General features: G+C 31.1%; 3 protein-coding genes and 1 long non-coding RNA gene across 4 annotated transcripts; 2 read left to right on the top strand and 2 right to left on the bottom strand.

Annotated features, from left to right (window-relative positions):
- Window positions 1-2,894: 2,894 nt before the first annotated feature.
- Window positions 2,895-3,728, bottom strand: LOC145018393 (uncharacterized). The gene is made up of 3 exons (XR_013666985.1): window positions 3,661-3,728; window positions 3,358-3,467; window positions 2,895-3,184 (listed from the first exon to the last, which is right to left on the bottom strand). It is a non-coding gene; the product is annotated as an uncharacterized LOC145018393 (long non-coding RNA).
- A 598-nt stretch (window positions 3,729-4,326) lies between these two features.
- On the bottom strand, window positions 4,327-6,385 carry LOC145018470 (RNA cyclase family protein). The gene is made up of 6 exons (XM_078976349.1): window positions 6,020-6,385; window positions 5,685-5,834; window positions 5,424-5,605; window positions 5,120-5,295; window positions 4,821-5,040; window positions 4,327-4,715 (listed from the first exon to the last, which is right to left on the bottom strand). The coding sequence occupies exons 1-6, from the start codon at window positions 6,222-6,224 to the stop codon at window positions 4,506-4,508; spliced, it is 1,143 nt and encodes a 380-aa protein (XP_078832475.1). The 5' UTR covers window positions 6,225-6,385; the 3' UTR covers window positions 4,327-4,505.
- A 6,731-nt stretch (window positions 6,386-13,116) lies between these two features.
- On the top strand, window positions 13,117-14,184 carry LOC145016277 (uncharacterized). Its single transcript, XM_078974650.1, has 3 exons — window positions 13,117-13,360; window positions 13,475-13,681; window positions 13,832-14,184. Exons 1-3 carry the CDS (start codon window positions 13,117-13,119, stop codon window positions 14,182-14,184), a joined length of 804 nt encoding a protein of 267 aa, XP_078830776.1.
- A 1,222-nt stretch (window positions 14,185-15,406) lies between these two features.
- On the top strand, window positions 15,407-15,781 carry LOC145016276 (uncharacterized). The gene has a single exon (XM_078974649.1). The coding sequence runs from the start codon at window positions 15,407-15,409 to the stop codon at window positions 15,779-15,781; it is 375 nt and encodes a 124-aa protein (XP_078830775.1).
- The last annotated feature ends 2,252 nt before the right edge of the window (window positions 15,782-18,033 follow it).

Raw genomic sequence — 18,033 nt, 5'->3', positions numbered from 1 at the left:
TAAATAATAGTTATGTAAGAATTAATACAATAAATTATAACTCATATTCAAATTCAAAATGAATTTTGATCATTCATAAAAAATGTGCATCTTCAAATTAAAAAAAAAAATTTATTGTCATACAACTTTTGTTTTCAACCCACACAATGTTATATTTTTTGTTTTAAACCCACAATTATATATCAAAATGGGATAATTTCCAAGTTATAAGTTACCATCTTCCAAAGCAAATTAGATTTCACTATTAGGAGCTTACATTTTCATTACCTTTGTGTCAAAATTGGATGCCCAATCATACATGTTAGCGAATAAAAGTAATATTGATAGAAACTATTCGCACCCATCATTTAGCATAAGTAAAAGGCTTGTGTGTGTGTATACACACACACACATTTACTATGAAATAGGTGTTTGTATATAGTTTTCTATAAATATGTGTTTATATATAAATATATTTATAACAAAATAGGTGTTTGTATAGTTTTTTTGTAAAATATGTGTTTGTATAAAAAAAAATTATAAAAATGAATTTGTATATATTTATGTACTTAATAAATACCTATTTTTAAAAATAGGTATTTCGTATACAAAAAAGTTTTTTTTATAAAAATTATGTAGAAAATATAAGTTTTTATGTGAAAATATGTTTTTTTTTCATAAATATGGTTTTTTTAAAGAAAAAACATATTCAAAAATATTTTTGACAAAAAAAAAGTTGTAAAAAAACTAAAATTATGATGAATTCATAACAAAATTCTGAAATCTATGTCAAAAGGGTAAATATTTGACCAAATTTGTAATAAATTTTCAAATATGGGCCAAAAGTATAAATTTCATACCTAATTTGTAATAAAATTCAAAATATAGGTCAAAAGTGTAATTTTTGAAAGTTGAATAACATGTTGACTAGATAAAATGATTAAATTGAATACGATTATCGATTTTCTTATAGTTTTTCCTTATTAATAATAAAAAGCATCTATTTCTCCACGTGAATGTACACAATCACCCTGATTGCATGTGGAACCAAGTTAAATGCGCTTTACTCGTAAGTTTATTTGTTTGCAATTTACTTTTGTTATATCTTTGTATATGTTACTCTCATCGGTAGACATTGTTATTTGTTATTTGTTTCGTTGTTAGATTTTACACTCGTTCATGTGACATTGTTATTTGTTATTTGTTTCGTTGTTAGATTTTACACTTGTTCATGGGACCAAGCGTTCGATATCTATTTGGGATATGTTTGAATTGCTAAGGTAATAGTTTGGATCTTCCATAAGATCCCCCAACATATTGTACATATTACCTTGGTCTCTTGTACTAAAAAACGGTGTCATAGGGTGTTTAGGAATTAGGATCAATTGAATTTAATATTCAACGTCAGGGCCGCCCATGGCAAGTTCAAAGGGTTCAACTGAACAAATTGTCATTCTTGGAATGTTAAAACATACAAATCGTCTTTTACATTCATTGGTAATTGCATAATCTCTCACTCTCGATCTCATCAATTATAATGTAATGAAATCGTCATTGAAGATACAAGTCTTGATTATGTAATTTTGTTTTCTATTTTTTTGAAGTACATGTCGCACAGGTTAATTGTGTTTCCATCTTGAACATGTATTTCTGCTGCTATAGTGCTCTACCATTCATGAGTTTATTTCGTTTGATCTTATTTTTTGTTTTTGTTTACTTACTAGTCATTTTGTATAAATTGGATTTAATGATGTTCATTTGTGCAGGCATATTTTTGGTAATTTATTCATTGAATACATAATCTATATATATATTACAAATTTGTATTCAGATCATTATGTCCATAGTAAATTTGTTGATTTAATTATTATGTTTTTCATAATTTTGGTGGTTTGATTTTGGAATTCATGTGTACTTATCCTTGTTGGCAACAGTTTTTGGAATTATATGCATCTATTGTATTGTTCTTATTATGTGAATTAAAATATGAAAATCACTATGTATCTTGTGAACAAATTAGAAATGAACATCACAAATAAATTAGTACCGATGAAAAGTTAAACAGTGAACTAATTTTTATAGGAATGCTACATGGATAAAAACTTACAAATGGAAACAATGTTTTCCGGCATTCGACTTGGAATAAAAACTTGTCATTACCATATTTGTTATGAAATAATAAAAAAATATTAATTTATTTTTATATCTTTCTAATTTGAATAGTTTTAAGGCCTAAAAGTAATAAGTTGTACTGGCCTCCAAAATGTCAGGACTTGCCCTAATCCAGTACGTTTAGACGTTTCAAACTTCAGATAATTTATATAGATTTATCATTTAGTTATATCTTAGACATATCATCTAACAATATATCCGTGTGATTTTGTCACATATCAGACTAAGGATCTTCTGAATTCAATCATTACTATAATGAAGAGAAAAGTCTCAACACCACAAGGAACAAATTCAGACATACGGTTGTTAATGGGGCACAAAATATATAGTAGGTTACCTCTACGAATATTTAAAGTGTGGAAAATAATATTCTTGTTACATTCATAATAGTTGGATGGGATCATGGGAATATATACCATTATCCATATATTGATTGTTTTAGTAATCAGTAATAGTAGTTTTCAATAGGGATCGGAAGAGAAGATGTACACCAATGCATTTGAATTAGGAATACCAATGTTTTAATTTTCAGTTTTATTTTGGGTTAATGTGTAAGGGAAAATGATGTCCGGAGAAGAAATTATACTAGTTTCTATGCATTGCCATAAGTTGGACATAATAAATAAATAAATATATATATTGACATACCACTCACCTATCTGATGCATCAATTAACAAGTTTGTTTTAAGGTAATACTATATAATATATATGATTCATAAAAAACTTAAAAAGAGTTGTTAATTATTAATTTAGTAGTTGCCCTTTAGGCCTTTACTTGATTAAGATAGAAAACACAAACGTATTGATTGAAAAGTCATAAATCTTTAATAATCAATAATCAATAGCTACGTACACCAAAAGCCTTATTCAATTGTGGTTTAAAAATTGTTCAAGAATCAGAAGACTTGATAATGAAATTCTGGCGAGTGATAGGGTTGAGGACGACAGGAGGTCCAGCAGTGCGAGGCCATGCGTTTTTCATCCTCTCCGTTTCATCTTGCCACTCTTTCGACATTGTTTTTGGAGTTGTACCTTTTCAAAATATACAAATATATAACTCAATTTCTGATTATATAATTAAACAACTTTTTTATTTGAAAACATATATATTGAATCAAATTTATATGTACGTAGAGAAAATTATCTTAATAGCATACATGCACATATAATGATAAAGTTCATTAGAATAGAATGGAAATACTTGCCTCCAAATAGTTTTCTATCAGAAACGATATGGTCTAATGTGAACCCTAATGCAGTAACTCCCATGCATGCAAGAAGCATCTTCGACATCTTTCTTCCAATTCCAAATCATCTGATGAAATAAAAAATAAATAAAAGACAGATCGATCATAATTGTAATAGAAACACCCGTCAAGGATCCACAATGTTATTTTTTGAACAACCCAATTAACAACATAAACACCACAGAAATTTTAAAACAATTTCTTGTAAAAAAAATGGATGAGATCGAAAAGATAAAGACATAAACTGAAGAACTCACTCACCAAACTGAAAAGGTTCTTGAGAGGAGAATGAATGCTTATTACAATTAATATAAATAATAAAAATGGATGCTAATATTAGTTGTACATTTGTTACTTCTCAAGAAACTCATATGCCTATGAAATCGTCAAGATCTAACAACTTCCGTATTTGTCTTTCCCTCATTCCTATATAACTATACATTTGTTATTCTTAAGAAACTCATGCCTATAAAACAGCTCTTCTTTTTTTTTTTTTTTTTGAACAGCACTATAAAACAGCACGAGTCGTTTATTCAAATGCTAGTAATATGATACGTGGTTGTGAAATCGCATGTGTGTGTTTTGGTTCAGGAAATATTGAAGAAATTTTAATGCAATAAGCAATTCTTTCTTGTTTGATGATGATGATTCCACGTTTACTTTTGATTTTAAATAGATCTACAAAGTACAATCTGTTTGCTTTATAAATGTGAATTATCGTTTTCTTCGGGATATCTATCAATGGCTAGTTTGCAAGAAAATGTGTTGAGTTTGTGATTTGAGAAAATGAAAAGGGAATTCGTGGTGGTTTTTAGGGGTGTAATTGAGCCTTAATTAATTTCAAGCTCAAGCTAAACTCGAGACACTTTGATTAATTATTTAAAAACTAAAACACCATTAAATTACAATGCAAATACTTCAAAAACATTCATACAAAAGGTTAAAATCCATGATATTGTAGATTTGTAGACCAAATTTTACAGGAACATGCTAATCATTTAGTTCTAAAAAACTGTTCTCTCATTCGAACTCATCTCTCAAGAAGCCTCAAAATAAATTAATAAAAACAAAATTCGACATGAAATGGTTTTTAATGTTACAAAATCTCAAGACAATTTCCGTGACAAATTTGTCAATCCACATCCAATGCATTTAAGCATGACTGTTCCAGTCGCGGGGTCCGGCTTAATCACAAACTTAACACCCAAAAAATCTCTTATATTCCTCAACGTCTCAATCCCATAAGGCACAAGCTTTCCCACACGAATCTTTGATACATCTTGCGGACACAATGCACAAAGTAGAAACAACAAACCCTACAACACACACACTGAGTCAGACCCAACCTCTTATCAGACCCAGTAAGAAACATATTAAATTAAACAGTCTGAATCTGACCGAGTCAGACCCAACCCTTATACCTGGTGTGAAGAATCTATGACGCCACCTTGCTCGATCTCCCCAAGTAAAAGGGAAGCAATTTGCTCACCAACTTCTTCTGGTGGCATAAGTTCTTTCTTTTCATCAACATCCATCTCATTATCATCATTATCACCTCTAGCATAAGAATTTGTGGTGTCCACAGCTATAAAACATCCGGATGTTGTTTCAGCCACCAATGAAATCCCATAACCAGGTGAACTAATTAGAAAAAAAATTGCACAACTAAATTAGCAAACACACTTCAAAAAAAAAAAAAAAAACTATTTTTGACACATACTTTCCAGCTTGTGCACCAGCTTTATGATCAGTGAATATATGAACATCAGGAAGCAAACGATTGAAGATTCCACGAGCAGCATGTATCATTGTGTTTTCAAATTGAACTGATACTCTTGTTGAAAAACTAATTCCCCTGATTCTTTTCACCATACCTTCATCAGTCCATGTAACTGCCTGTAAAGTGTGAAAAGAAAAATGAGATATGAAAGATCAAAGATGTGAATTTGTATTAAATGGAGAAGAAGAAGAAGAAGAAGAAGAAGAAGAAGAAGAAGAAGAAGAAGAAGAAGAAGAAGGTTGACCTTTAAACTGTTGTGGACAATGGGAACTGATAGGGTAACTTCACCACCTCCTTTAGGAGCAACCCCACGGCTTTCAATCTTTAATTCTAATCCTTCTGAAGGAACTCCGAAACGTTTTAATAGAGGTAAAGTTGTTGATCTGAATGTATCAACGGATGGGTCTTTAGGATCGTTTGTTATCCCTGAAAGCAACATGTGGTTGATGATGTAAATCAGTAGAATGAAATTGAGATGAAAAGGGTGAAGGGAGTGTAAGGTTACCTTTGAGCTTAATGGAAAGGGGTTTTTTCCCAAACAAACCAAGAACAATCAAAGGTTCCAGAAAATAGCCAATTGATCTACTCAATCCACAATCATGCTCCAGATATCCCCCACCCATAACTATCCCAGGTTTGTATTTCAACTTCGTCCCTACCAATTCAACCAGCAAATCGATTTCACACTATCATTGGCTTCGAATGAACAGAGATTTAACTTAAACTACTATACAAATTAGCTTATATTCTCTTGAATTTCTGTTTTACTAATATGTAAACAAGAACATTCAAAAAATTGGAACATGAAATTAGAAAAAGAATGAGAAAACCTAGGATTACCAGTTTCGTTGATTTCGACATGACAGTCATCGGAGATTGTCTCGAGAAGTCGGAGAAACGAGACCTCATGAGGAAGGAGTCCAGGCCAGGTGGCGTCGGCACGAATATCCTCGATTAGAATCGGTGTTGAAGCGAGAGTTGATAGAAGTAGTCGTTGCCTTAGGTTTTGACTACCTTTAAGCTTCATATACGATACCTTCCCCATCTTTTCTTCTCTACTTTAGCTGCCGCCGATTCAAATCTCGAGTAGCGAAGGAGCGGCGGGCTGCCGGAATTTACAGAGGCGTCTTTTTTCCTTAAACCCTCGCACTTCGACAGCTAAAGAATCAAGGTTTGTACCAAAAACAAAAAGGAAACGGCATAAAGAATTTATATTTTACTTCTTGGGTTTTATGTGAAAGAATTATCAACAAATTTAGTCTTGTAACTTAACTAAGTTACAGAGATGGTCCCTGTGATTGTCCACAAATTGCACTCTGTTTTTTTTTTCTTTCTTTCTTTTTTTTTAGACAAAACTTTAAAAATGCTCCTTGTGGTTTTTGAAAATATCAAGTTTAGTTCTTAAGTTCAAAAAACCTCACAGATGGTCCCTATGGTTTCAAAACTTTTAACAAATGGTCCTTCCACCTAACTCCGTCAGTTTTCTACCGTTAAGTGAGGGGCATTTTCGTTATTTTAATACACAGGGACCATTTATGAGGTTTTCTCTATTTAAAATATATATATATATATATATATATATATATATATATATAATTATTGAATTAAAGGCTCTCTCTCTCTCTCTCTCTCTCTCTCTCTCTCTCTCTCTCTCTCTCTCTCTCTCTCTCTCTCTCTCTCTCTCTCTCTCTCTCTCTCTCTCTCTCCAATCAATTTCTAGCTTATTTTCACCATAACCCTCCAATCAATCCAATTAAAGGCATGTGTTTGTGGCTTTAGGAGATTTTTATTATCTAAACATAGCTTGTTATATTAATATCAATCATAGGTATTCTTGAATCAAGAAATTGAAAAACAATATCAACAATCATATCAATCATCAAGAAACCTCAAAAAATCCTACCCACATCACTTACATATACATATATTATATATTCACCTTCTAAACTCAAAATATTTTGCATTCACCTCTGAATAATAGATTCAGAACTCATATGAGAAGGGTATACAGATTACAAAAAATCTTTAGAACTATACCATTACCAGTTACCACCATATATGTGTTTCATTGACGAATATAACCAGACAAGAACAATACAAAGAAGAAGAAAAGGCTACTGTAGATAAGAATCACCTTTTGGCCAGAGGTGAGCGTGTTACCCCAAAACCAAACTGTTGATTCTGAGCGAACCTCGCAATCTCCAACACTCTTACTCTGAAATAACGTTTGTGCCGCACTACACGTCGGACACCTCCAATCGTCCGACAATTTATCGAACGACAAACCAGGTGCTATCGGGTATGATGGATCTCCGGCGGTTTCTTTGTACAAGTATCCACACGACTGGCACTCGAAAATTCCGGTGTTTAGGACTGCGAATTTCTCTTCTAGTATGTGTTTGTTGAATTCTTTTGTGGTCTCTACCGATTCTGTTGGCGGATCCAAGATGGGTTTGTCTTCTTTGGAGACATCAATGGACTTGGAAGCGATTTGGAGTTTTCAGTATATGGGAATATGTGAAAAAACGTAGGGTTTGCAAGGGAGGGTGAAGTGAGATTTTGGTATGGGAGAAGAAGAAGACGAAGAAGAAGGAAGAAGGCTGAATGAGACGAAATGTTGTTGATGTTGTGTGATCGGAGAGAGAGAGAGAGAGAGAGAGGGGCCCTTTGATTAAATAATTATATTTTTTTTCTTTTTTTTAAATAGAGAAAACCTCATAAATGGTCCCTGAGTATTGAAATGACGAAATGCCCCTCACTTAACGGTAGAAAGCTGACGGAGTTAGGCGGAAGGACCATTTGTTAAAAGTTTTGAAACCACAGGGACCATTTGTGAGGTTTTTTGAACTTAAGGACTAAACTTGATATTTTCGAAAACCACAGGGACCCTTTTTGAAGTTTTGTCTTTTTTTTAATAATCCTCCGTTCCTTAAATTTCTATTTTGTTGCTACCTTTGTTTATATTAACTTTTGAATTCTGGTAGTTAAACCCAAGTTACTTCTTTGGATAAAACTTGTGAAAAATGTTTGGATAAATCATCCTAGGATCAAACAATGGGATGGCATTTTGGTGTGGTTAGAAGAAGGGTGCACGAACCAGTTCTAACAAAGGGTTTGTCGTCATCAAAGACAAGCTTTTTTACGAAACCTCGTAATACCCAAGAGCCATAGTGGGGGATGAGAACCCATTTTATTAACTTTTGAAATGTTTAAAATATATTTATCCATTGTTAATGGACATGTCAATGCAACTTCTCTTTTAATATCTTAAGAGAGCACGGAGTCATTCCCTTCTAACCAATTGAAATTTTTCTCTTTTATTTTTCTTCATCTTTCCCAACTTACAACATACAAAAACCCTATCTTTTTTAACACACTCAACCCATTCAATTAAATAAAAATACAAAACAAACAATGCAAAACCTTAATTAACAATAGAGTTACTGACGGTACCACTCCCACTTCAACGGGTTGTTTAATTGGTTTTACTAACCCAGTTCATCATCTCTCTCTTTTTTCTCTATCTCATTTTCTCTTGTACCCTGTGTTTTAAAACTTATACCTTAGTTGTTTTGTATTTTTTTAATTGAATGGGTTGAGAAAAATACAATTTTCGTGTGTTGTGGGTTGGAAAAGATGAAGAAAAAGAAGAAACAAAAATTGATGTAACAGTGGGTTCAATGGGTTGATATTGAATGATTCCCTCCTCCCTAAGAGAATAGCCGAAAAACTCCAACCTAACAATAAATATTGAATGATGATTCTTAGGGAAGACGGTGTCCTAGCGGTTTGGGCAATGAGATTGGGAGGTACAGTCGGCAAACCTTTTTTTTAACGACAAAGATAACATATCCATTAAAGAGAATCAGCAGGGAGCTGGGAAAACACAGTACATATAGATAATGTTATTAAGAATAGTGATGTAGTTAAAATAGACTAGACAAAGATAATGTTGATCTAGGAATTTGAATTTGAAACCAAAACAATGACTAAACTAGAATTCACCAAATGAGAGCAAGTATGTTTGAAGCATCTTCGACCTTTCAATGTAGCAACACCTGCATTACATGTAAAATTATTGTGCTTCGGTTCTTTAATATATAGTCTCCATGATGGGAACCTTTGTCACCAGTAAGTTGCGGATGCATACTATTCCTCTAGAAAGACGAAATGCGATCAAAATTTATTTTCCATGAGGATTCTCCAGGAACGCATAGCCAGAATCTTATGAAAATTATGCAACTACATCCAAAATCCAGGAAGTGTCCATTTGAGTAAATTTTGTTGCATTTAATCGGTTTTGTGAACCTAGGGACTTTGAGTAAATTTTGTTGACTAATCATTCAATGCATGTGATCATTGATTCCATTCATTACATTTATTCCTTTGCTACTTTAATTTTGCATGTACTCCTTGGTTTTTTTCATGTTTTTTTCTTTGTTTTGAATAAAACAAATACTCAATAGGACATAGATGCAACATGCAAGATATAGATATGTGAATTTGATTTTGATTGTACTATGTTATTGCCGGAAATCTTGAATAATACTTAATTATTTTTACTTTTTTTGTTTATACAATATATATATATATATATATATATATATATATATATATATATATATATTTCAAGATTGAATGGATATATAACCAATAGTATAAACACTATCACATCTACCACTTCATTCAATTCCTTTAATTATCTTCAATGGATTCTCGAGGCAAAGCTAAAAGAAACTAGTTCTAGCCAAAGACGCAAAGTCACACAAGGCGGTTCAAGTCAAGATATTCCATTTTTTTCTCAAGATTTTCAAATTCAAACTATCAGCAATGCCAAAACTACCAAATCTACCAACAAAACCAAAACTACCAACAATAATATTTCTCAGTGCAACAATCTTACAACACATTTGGGCTTTCAGAAGAAAATCAGAGTTATAATCCATGGAATCAGTTTTCTTAGAAGCCCAATTCAAATCTTCTCAACCCCAGAATTTTCAGTTTCATGATGCTCATAATGTAGAATCTAACAGTTCTAATGACGACCCGACTCCCAAAAGAAACGAAGAAGAAACCAACGAGGAGTTCCAAACCATTGCTAAGAAAAACGCAACTATACACACCGCTAGAAGCAAAAGAAACTGGTGGAACATGACGAGTTAGATTTGTCTAGGGCATATGTTGATGTTTCTAAACATAAACAACGCGGAAATCAACAAAGGTTCAAAGCATTTTTTTCGGGGAGAGGGTTCCAGAGCATTTTAGTGTTCAAAGGAGAGGTTCGGATTGGTCACAACACCAATTAAACTCAATATGGAAAGACCTCCAAAAGAAATGTAACGCTTTCAATGATATTTATAACCATAAGATGAACAATGTGGCTAGCGAGAGATCTAAGGTTGATGTTTTACAATCTTCACTAAGCGAATATCGGAGGACTATTAATCAAAAAGGTTTTCCTCATCAACAAGCTTAGAAGTGGTTGAAAAATAACGTGAAATGGGCATTGGTTGCAAAAGCTGGTGAAGACTCCCCGCCTCCTTCTTCAAAACGAACCAAAACATCTCCATCCAACGCCTACACATTATCTTCCGATCCATAGTATCCTCATGGATTCTCCCCCCAATAACAATAGTCGTTTAGTATTGAAGAATCGCCACCTTAGAGAAAAAGAAAATGAAAGAAAGTGACATCGGCATCATCAATAGAAAATGAAATGTTTGATCTCGTCAAACGAATTGTCAGGATTAAGACTGCAACCGAAACAAAGGTGGAACAGAGACAATGATACTGGGAACAAAAATTACGCATTTTCAAAGCTAATGAAGAACGGAAAGCTCAGCTGTTGGATCGGGAGATAGAGAACAAATATATTGAGTATTTTCTCCGACCGCATGATCATTTGACTGGAGGTATTTTACGTACGATGCTTGAAAGGAAACAAAAATGTGCAACTAAGTATGGTTGGGAGTTACTGAACCCATGAAATTCAGAATGTTTACATCATTTGACTGCAGAATCTTTCTCTATATTATTATGTTTTTTCTTTTTCTTTTCTTTTTATTTTTCTTTTTATTTTTTTTATTAAGATTTTCTATATGTACCCTTGTTTCATTGTCTATATATATATATATATATATATATATATATATATATATATATATATATATATATTATACATCATGCATACTTATAAAGCTAACATTTTTTTTGAATCTCATGTATTTGAAACTTTCATTCTTTTTTCCTTTTACCACATTAATTTGAAACTCCTATGACTTTTCAATTTCTTTATAATAATAATTATAATTTGGTAATTAGGTTAAATAAATATCAAATCTAAAGTGTAATCATATATAAACCAAATTTCAATATTAAAATAATATCTTACTTCTATTTATAAAATTATGTTTTTAACTTTTAAAATATTATACTTAATTTATTAGCTTTAATATATTGTTGTATGTAAACCATTATCATTTTAAATCTATAATTTTTGAACAATTTTTATAAAATATTTAAATTATTAATTAAAATAAAATATTATAGACTCAACTTAAATATAAATTTTATTTAACTTAAACAATTCAAAGATTATTTTATAAATAGTTAAAAGTGATAAATTGCAGTGTCTTTCGAATACTAATTGTAAGTTGGTTAATAAAGTTAAATAAATATCAAACCTAAAGTGTAATCATAAATAGACTAAATTTCAATTTTAAAATAATATATTTACTTCTATTTATAAAGTTATGTCTTTAAATTTTAACATATTATACTTAATTTATTAGATTTAAAATGTTGTTGCATATAAACCATTATCAATTTAAAGTTACAACTTTTGAACAGTTTGGACAAAATACTTAAATTGTTAATTTAAATATAACATTACAGTGTCAACTTAAATATAAATTTCAGTTCCACTAAAAAAACCAAATAATATTTTGTAAATAGTTCAAAGTGATAAATTATAGTGATAAATGTAAAAACTAAATTGTAATATCAGTTTAACTAAAATATTTCCTAAATATATTTTTAAAATCGTTAAAAAATTTTAAATAAATAACTTATAATAACAATAGTTAAAAATAACTATATATAAATGATTATATTATTACCTTTAAAATCAAAAAAATAATGTTTGGTGTTTTAAATAATTATAATGATAGGAATTAAAACATTAAGCAAATAAATTTTAAAAAATTGGTTAATAATAACAACTATAAAAAATATTAAACCATATAATATATTTAATTTTATATCAAATTTAACAACAACGTTATTGTTATATTAAAAAAATACATATATTTGTAATACTTCAATTATATAGGTGTTTCTGCGCAACGCGCGGGCATTCGCCTACTATATATATATATATATATATATATATATATATATATATATATATATATATATATATACGGTAAGAAAATTTTTTTAGTAGGAAGGTAAGAAGTTTTTTTTTCTACATATTTTTTTGACAAAAGAAATAAATGAATCACCAGATGATTCACAAGAAAAAATTCCCAAAAAAACATCTTTATGATTTATTTTTAAGTAAATTACGAAAAAATTCATTTTTATGATAATTTTAGTGAATAATAACAAAATCATTGTATAAATAAATCATCAAGATAGTTTTTTGAGAATTTTTTCTTGTGAATCATCTTACAAATGAATCATCTAATGATTCATTTTGTTTGTTCGCGAAAAAAATATATAAAAAAAAAAAAAAAAAAACTTCTTACCTTCCTACCAAAAATTTCCTTCTTATTTGAACTTGACTCTCTCTCTCTCTCTCTCTCTCTATATATATATATATATATATATATATATATATATATATATGTGTGTGTGTGTGTGTGTGTGTGTTTCTTTCATTTTCTCTATATCTTTTCCCTCATTTCAAAATGAATCCAAACGTTCGGAAAATAGTAATGGAAGTTAACGATGATAGTTCATCATATATGGATGAATCTATCAACAATAATTTGTTACATGTATTGTCTCATGCTGCACAACTTCTTCTTCAGAATAATGCTAGTTCAAGCAACATTCAAAGGAGAAGCATTACTCACAGAGATCGTTTAGAGGCTGAACGACTGTTGATCCGACATTATTTTGCAAATGACTCGAACTATGGCCACATGCAATTCCATAGAAGGTTTTGTATAAGAAAATGTTTGTTTATGTAACTTGTTGGTGACCTGGAGATGAATTATCTTTATTTTCAAACAACATGGGACACAACAAATCAAAGAAGTTTCAGTGTGCTACAAAAATGCACATCAACAGTGCATCAATTAGCGAAGGGTTATAACCCAAACTCGTTAGATGAGTATCTAAATATGTCAGAAAGAACTTCTTGTGAAGCTCTTGAAAACTTTGGCTATGATGTTATCCAAATGTATAAGGTTGGATACTTATGTCGTCCAACATCCACTGACATTCAGCTTTTGTATGAAGCACATGAAGTTGGACATGGATTCCCTGGATTGCTTGGTAGCATTGACTGCACAAACTGGAATTAGAGGAATTTTCCAACGGAATTGAGAGACCTATACATGAGGGGTGACCATTAGTATTCGTCAATAATACTAGAAGTAGTGACGACACAAGATTTATGGTTTTTGCATTCATTCTATGGTGTAGTCGGTTTGAACAATGATTTAAACGTCCTCTATCAATCACCACTGTTTGATGAGAAATATCATGGAACAGGACCTGATTTTTCATTTTATCTAAATGATAAAGAATACAAACATGGTTACTATCTTGCAGATGGAATATATCCATCATGGGTTGTATTTGAGAAGGCATATCTATATCCAATAACCGATGAAATGATACGGTTCAATGCGGCACATGAATCAGCAAGAAATGACGTAGAACGTGCTTTTGGGGTCCTTAAAGGACGTTGGGACATATTAAAAATGCTTGCACGAGCTATGATGGTGAAGAAAAAAAATATATATTGTATGTTTGTATTATACTACACAATATGATATTGAAAGATGAGGGTGTTGAGATATCTCCTATGTATCAGCCCGAACCCCCCCCCCCCCCCCCCACACACACGCATACACACCGACGAAGTCGAAAACCAAGTAATAGTACATGAATCGAGCAATGTTGAAACACACCACCAGCTTTGATCTGATGTTACTAATCACATTAAACATGTCTATATTCCAACTCTAATAAATAACTAATTAATTCAGTTATTGTTTTAGGGTTTAAATTGTGTTGTCTTTTTTAAGTGTATTTTTTAATTGCCGTGTTTTATAATTATCATGTATTTTTTTATTTGTAGTGTAGGTTTTTAATTAAATTTTCTTTTTAATATTATTTTAGATTTTTTTTGTTTTAAATTAATAAAATTTAATTTTTAAATGAAAAAAAAGTTATGTTTTATTTTATTTTATATTTTTTAAATATAATTAAATAAAAAAAAATGATGTGGAAAGTGGGTTGAAAAAGATAAGGTATTCATATGTTGGTTGGGATTAAAAGATAACTGATATAAGAGTGGTTGAGTGAGTTGAAAGGAAATGATTTTCTTCTCTCGTAGTACGTAACTATTTACAGCAAATTAAAACACATATGTTTAACAAAACCAAAATATTTTTTTAATTTCTAAGTTTTAGATTTTATTTTTGGAAGTTTTTATTATTAGATCTATGTCATATCTTTTGTTTTTAGACAAACTTCAAAAATGGTCCCTGTGGTTTTCGAAAATATCAAGTTTCGTCCCTAAGTTCAAAAAACCTCACAGATGGTCCCTGTGGTTTCAAAACTTTTAACATTTGGTCCTTTTCGCTAACTCCGTTAACTTTTGGCCATTAAGTGAAGGGCAATTCTATCATTTCACTTCCACAGGGACCATTTATGAAGTTTTACCTTTTTTTTTAAAAAAAGAAATAAATATAATTATTTAATATTAAAGGGTCCCACCTCTCTCTCTCTCTCTCAATATAATGAGTGTTGAATTTGCGTCATCGTCACAAATCAACTAACTGATGCTTCCTCTCACCATCAGCGAACCCCCCTCTCTCCCTCCTCAATGTACATGTCTCTATATTCTCTTATTTCTTTAGTAGTCAAAGTATATCCAGTGTCCATTATTACTTTATATATATCACTACCATTTCACTCCATCTTTTCCACTCAAGGATTCCTTCGATTCAATAAACCCATCTCTTTAATCTTCTTCACTCCTGCTCATCAATGGCGTCCCCTAATCAATCTTCAGCTTTAGACCTCATCCGCCACCACCTTCTAATCAATGATTTATCCTTCCTTCAAACTTACTCTGGTCTCCCCAATAATGATTCACACAGTGTCCAGACTTCTGATTTTCTTTTCCCTCAAATTTCATCTAGTAGCTCATCTTCTTGTTTGTCTTCATCCCTTGTTTTTGAACCTTTTAGCAACTCCATTTCTGATGAACAATTTGAATTTAACGTGATGCGCGAACCCGCATTCTGTAAAAATCCATGGAAACAGACTCGCGGTGGTGGTAGGGTTAGTGGGAATAGTTTTAAGGAAAGAAAACTGTCGATTAAAATAAAGAACAAAGGAAAATCAGGATCTACCTGTTGACTAGGTTGCACCAGGTGCATAAATGGAAAGATAATAGAAACTGGGTGGTATTCGACAAGGGTCTATGGGGAAGCAGTAGTGACGACGACATTTAATGGTGGTGGGTTATGACAGGAGGAGGCAGAGGGACTGCCGTCATCGATTTTGTGGTCATCGTCACCAGTGAAGTGAGAAATGGGGGAGAGTGACGAGGGGAGGTGGTCTTGGGTGGTGAATGGAAGCCTTCTCCGGAGGGTTGTAGATGGTGGAAGAAAGAGCTCTGGCAGCAGCAGTAGGGTAGGGATGTTGGTTTCCAGTAGGGAAGAAGGTGGTGGCAGTGGTGGTGCTTTGGTAGAGTAATGGTTGTTAAATGTGGATAAAATGGGAGGAGGGTAAGGGAGGTCTTATAGATCGTGTGTGTGTGTGAGAGAGAGAGAGAGAGGGTGGGGCCCTTTAATTAAATAATTATTTTTTTCTTTTTTTTTTAAATAGAGAAACCCTCATAAATGGTCCATGTGTATTGAAATGACAAAAATGCCCTCACTTAACGGTAGAAAGCTGACGGAGTTAGGCAGAAGAATCAAATATTAAAAGTTTTGAAACCACAGGGACCATCTGTGAGGTTTTTTGAACTTAGGGACTAAACTTGATATTTTCGAAAACCTCCGGAACCATTTTTGAAGTTTTTGCATGTTTAAGATTGTTACGATTACATGTATTTTTTTTTCAAATGTATGTCAATATATACATCCATATTGGAAAAACTAGTGTACAAATATTTAATTACAATATCTTTATTTTAAATTAAATCAATATAATTTGTTCAAAATCTTGAATATTCAAATAGACTAAATATGAAGTATAAAATAAATACAAATAATTTACGATATAGTAATATTTTTACAATATAGTAATTCTAGACTATAAAATATATAACTAGCATACAATACATGAAAGTATTGAGCTATATAAGTACTGATTTTACTCCCTCTAACATCAATCTAATCAACCTTTTATATATAATTTGACATTTCTTTTTTGTTTTTTCCCCTTTTGTTTTTTTGTTGTTTTTTCTATTATTATTATTATTATTATTATTATTATAAATTTCGATAACCATATAAAATTCGGACAACATTATAAATTCGAACAACATTTTAAAATTTGAATTATTATATAAAATGGAACAAAAGTAAAGTTTGTTTTCAATCCGTATAATGCACCACGCAAATGTAATAACGAACTTATTAATATATCCGTGGTAAATAAAGACAAAATTTGCTTTTGTTCCATTTTATATAATCGTTTGAATTTTATTATGTTGTCCAAATTTATAATGTTGTACAAATTTTAAAATGGCATTCGAATTTATAATGTCATCTGATTTTAAAAACCGATTTATAAAATAAAAATAAAAAAGAATTAAAAACCGATTTTTCATAATCGCTCGAATTTATAATATCATCCGTTGTATAAAATGTTGTTCGAAATTTATAATAATAATAATAATAATAATAATAGTAATAATAATATTAAAATATATAATAATAATAATTAAAAACCGATTTTATATAGCCGTTCGAATTTTATAACGTCGTCCGAATTATAAAATTTTGTTCGAAATTTATAATAATAATAATAATAATAATAATTAAAAAAAAACAAAAAAAACAAATAGGAAAAAAAACAAAAAAAAAAAAATCAAATCAAAGAGGGTGAAATTGATCCTACATGAAATTATGTTGTTAGGTTGTCGTTGATCTTTATGACGTGGCTTTGTTTGGCCAAATAATGACAAAAATGTATACAAGTCAATAGCAAAAGATTTTCAGTGACTAGCTTTTGACAAAGATATATAACAATATGAATCACTGCAAAATTAAAAGAAAGTATGGTCAACGCCCCTTTGACTACGATTTAGCGTTATCGGGCTACGGTTTCATGGCCCGAAGCATTATGATAACTGGTCTATATTTATGGTCATTCCGTTAGGCTCCAAAGCACCAACGGAACCCTTAGATCGTTAAATCTACAGTACCCACATCCAAAGGGGTCTAAATCTCTCTTTCCCCCAAGGCCCGAAGCATTATGATAACTGATCTTCATGTCACGGCCCCAAATTATGAAATGATTTGAAACAGGGTGTTATACCATCTATGTCATAACCGTTAATTTGTGTGGAACGAAGAACGACAATTGTAAGATACATATTATTAGACTTATATGGTTCGACCACCTGCGTAGAGTTGATAGCTACAACTATCAACCGACGA

This window comes from Lactuca saligna, chromosome 9 (genome assembly GCF_052625555.1).
Source record: "Lactuca saligna cultivar CGN05327 chromosome 9, ASM5262555v1, whole genome shotgun sequence".
Classification (NCBI taxonomy): Eukaryota; Viridiplantae; Streptophyta; class Magnoliopsida; order Asterales; family Asteraceae; genus Lactuca; species Lactuca saligna.
Note: the sequence above shows the minus strand (reverse complement) of the source record. Positions and strands in the feature narration are given on the sequence as shown.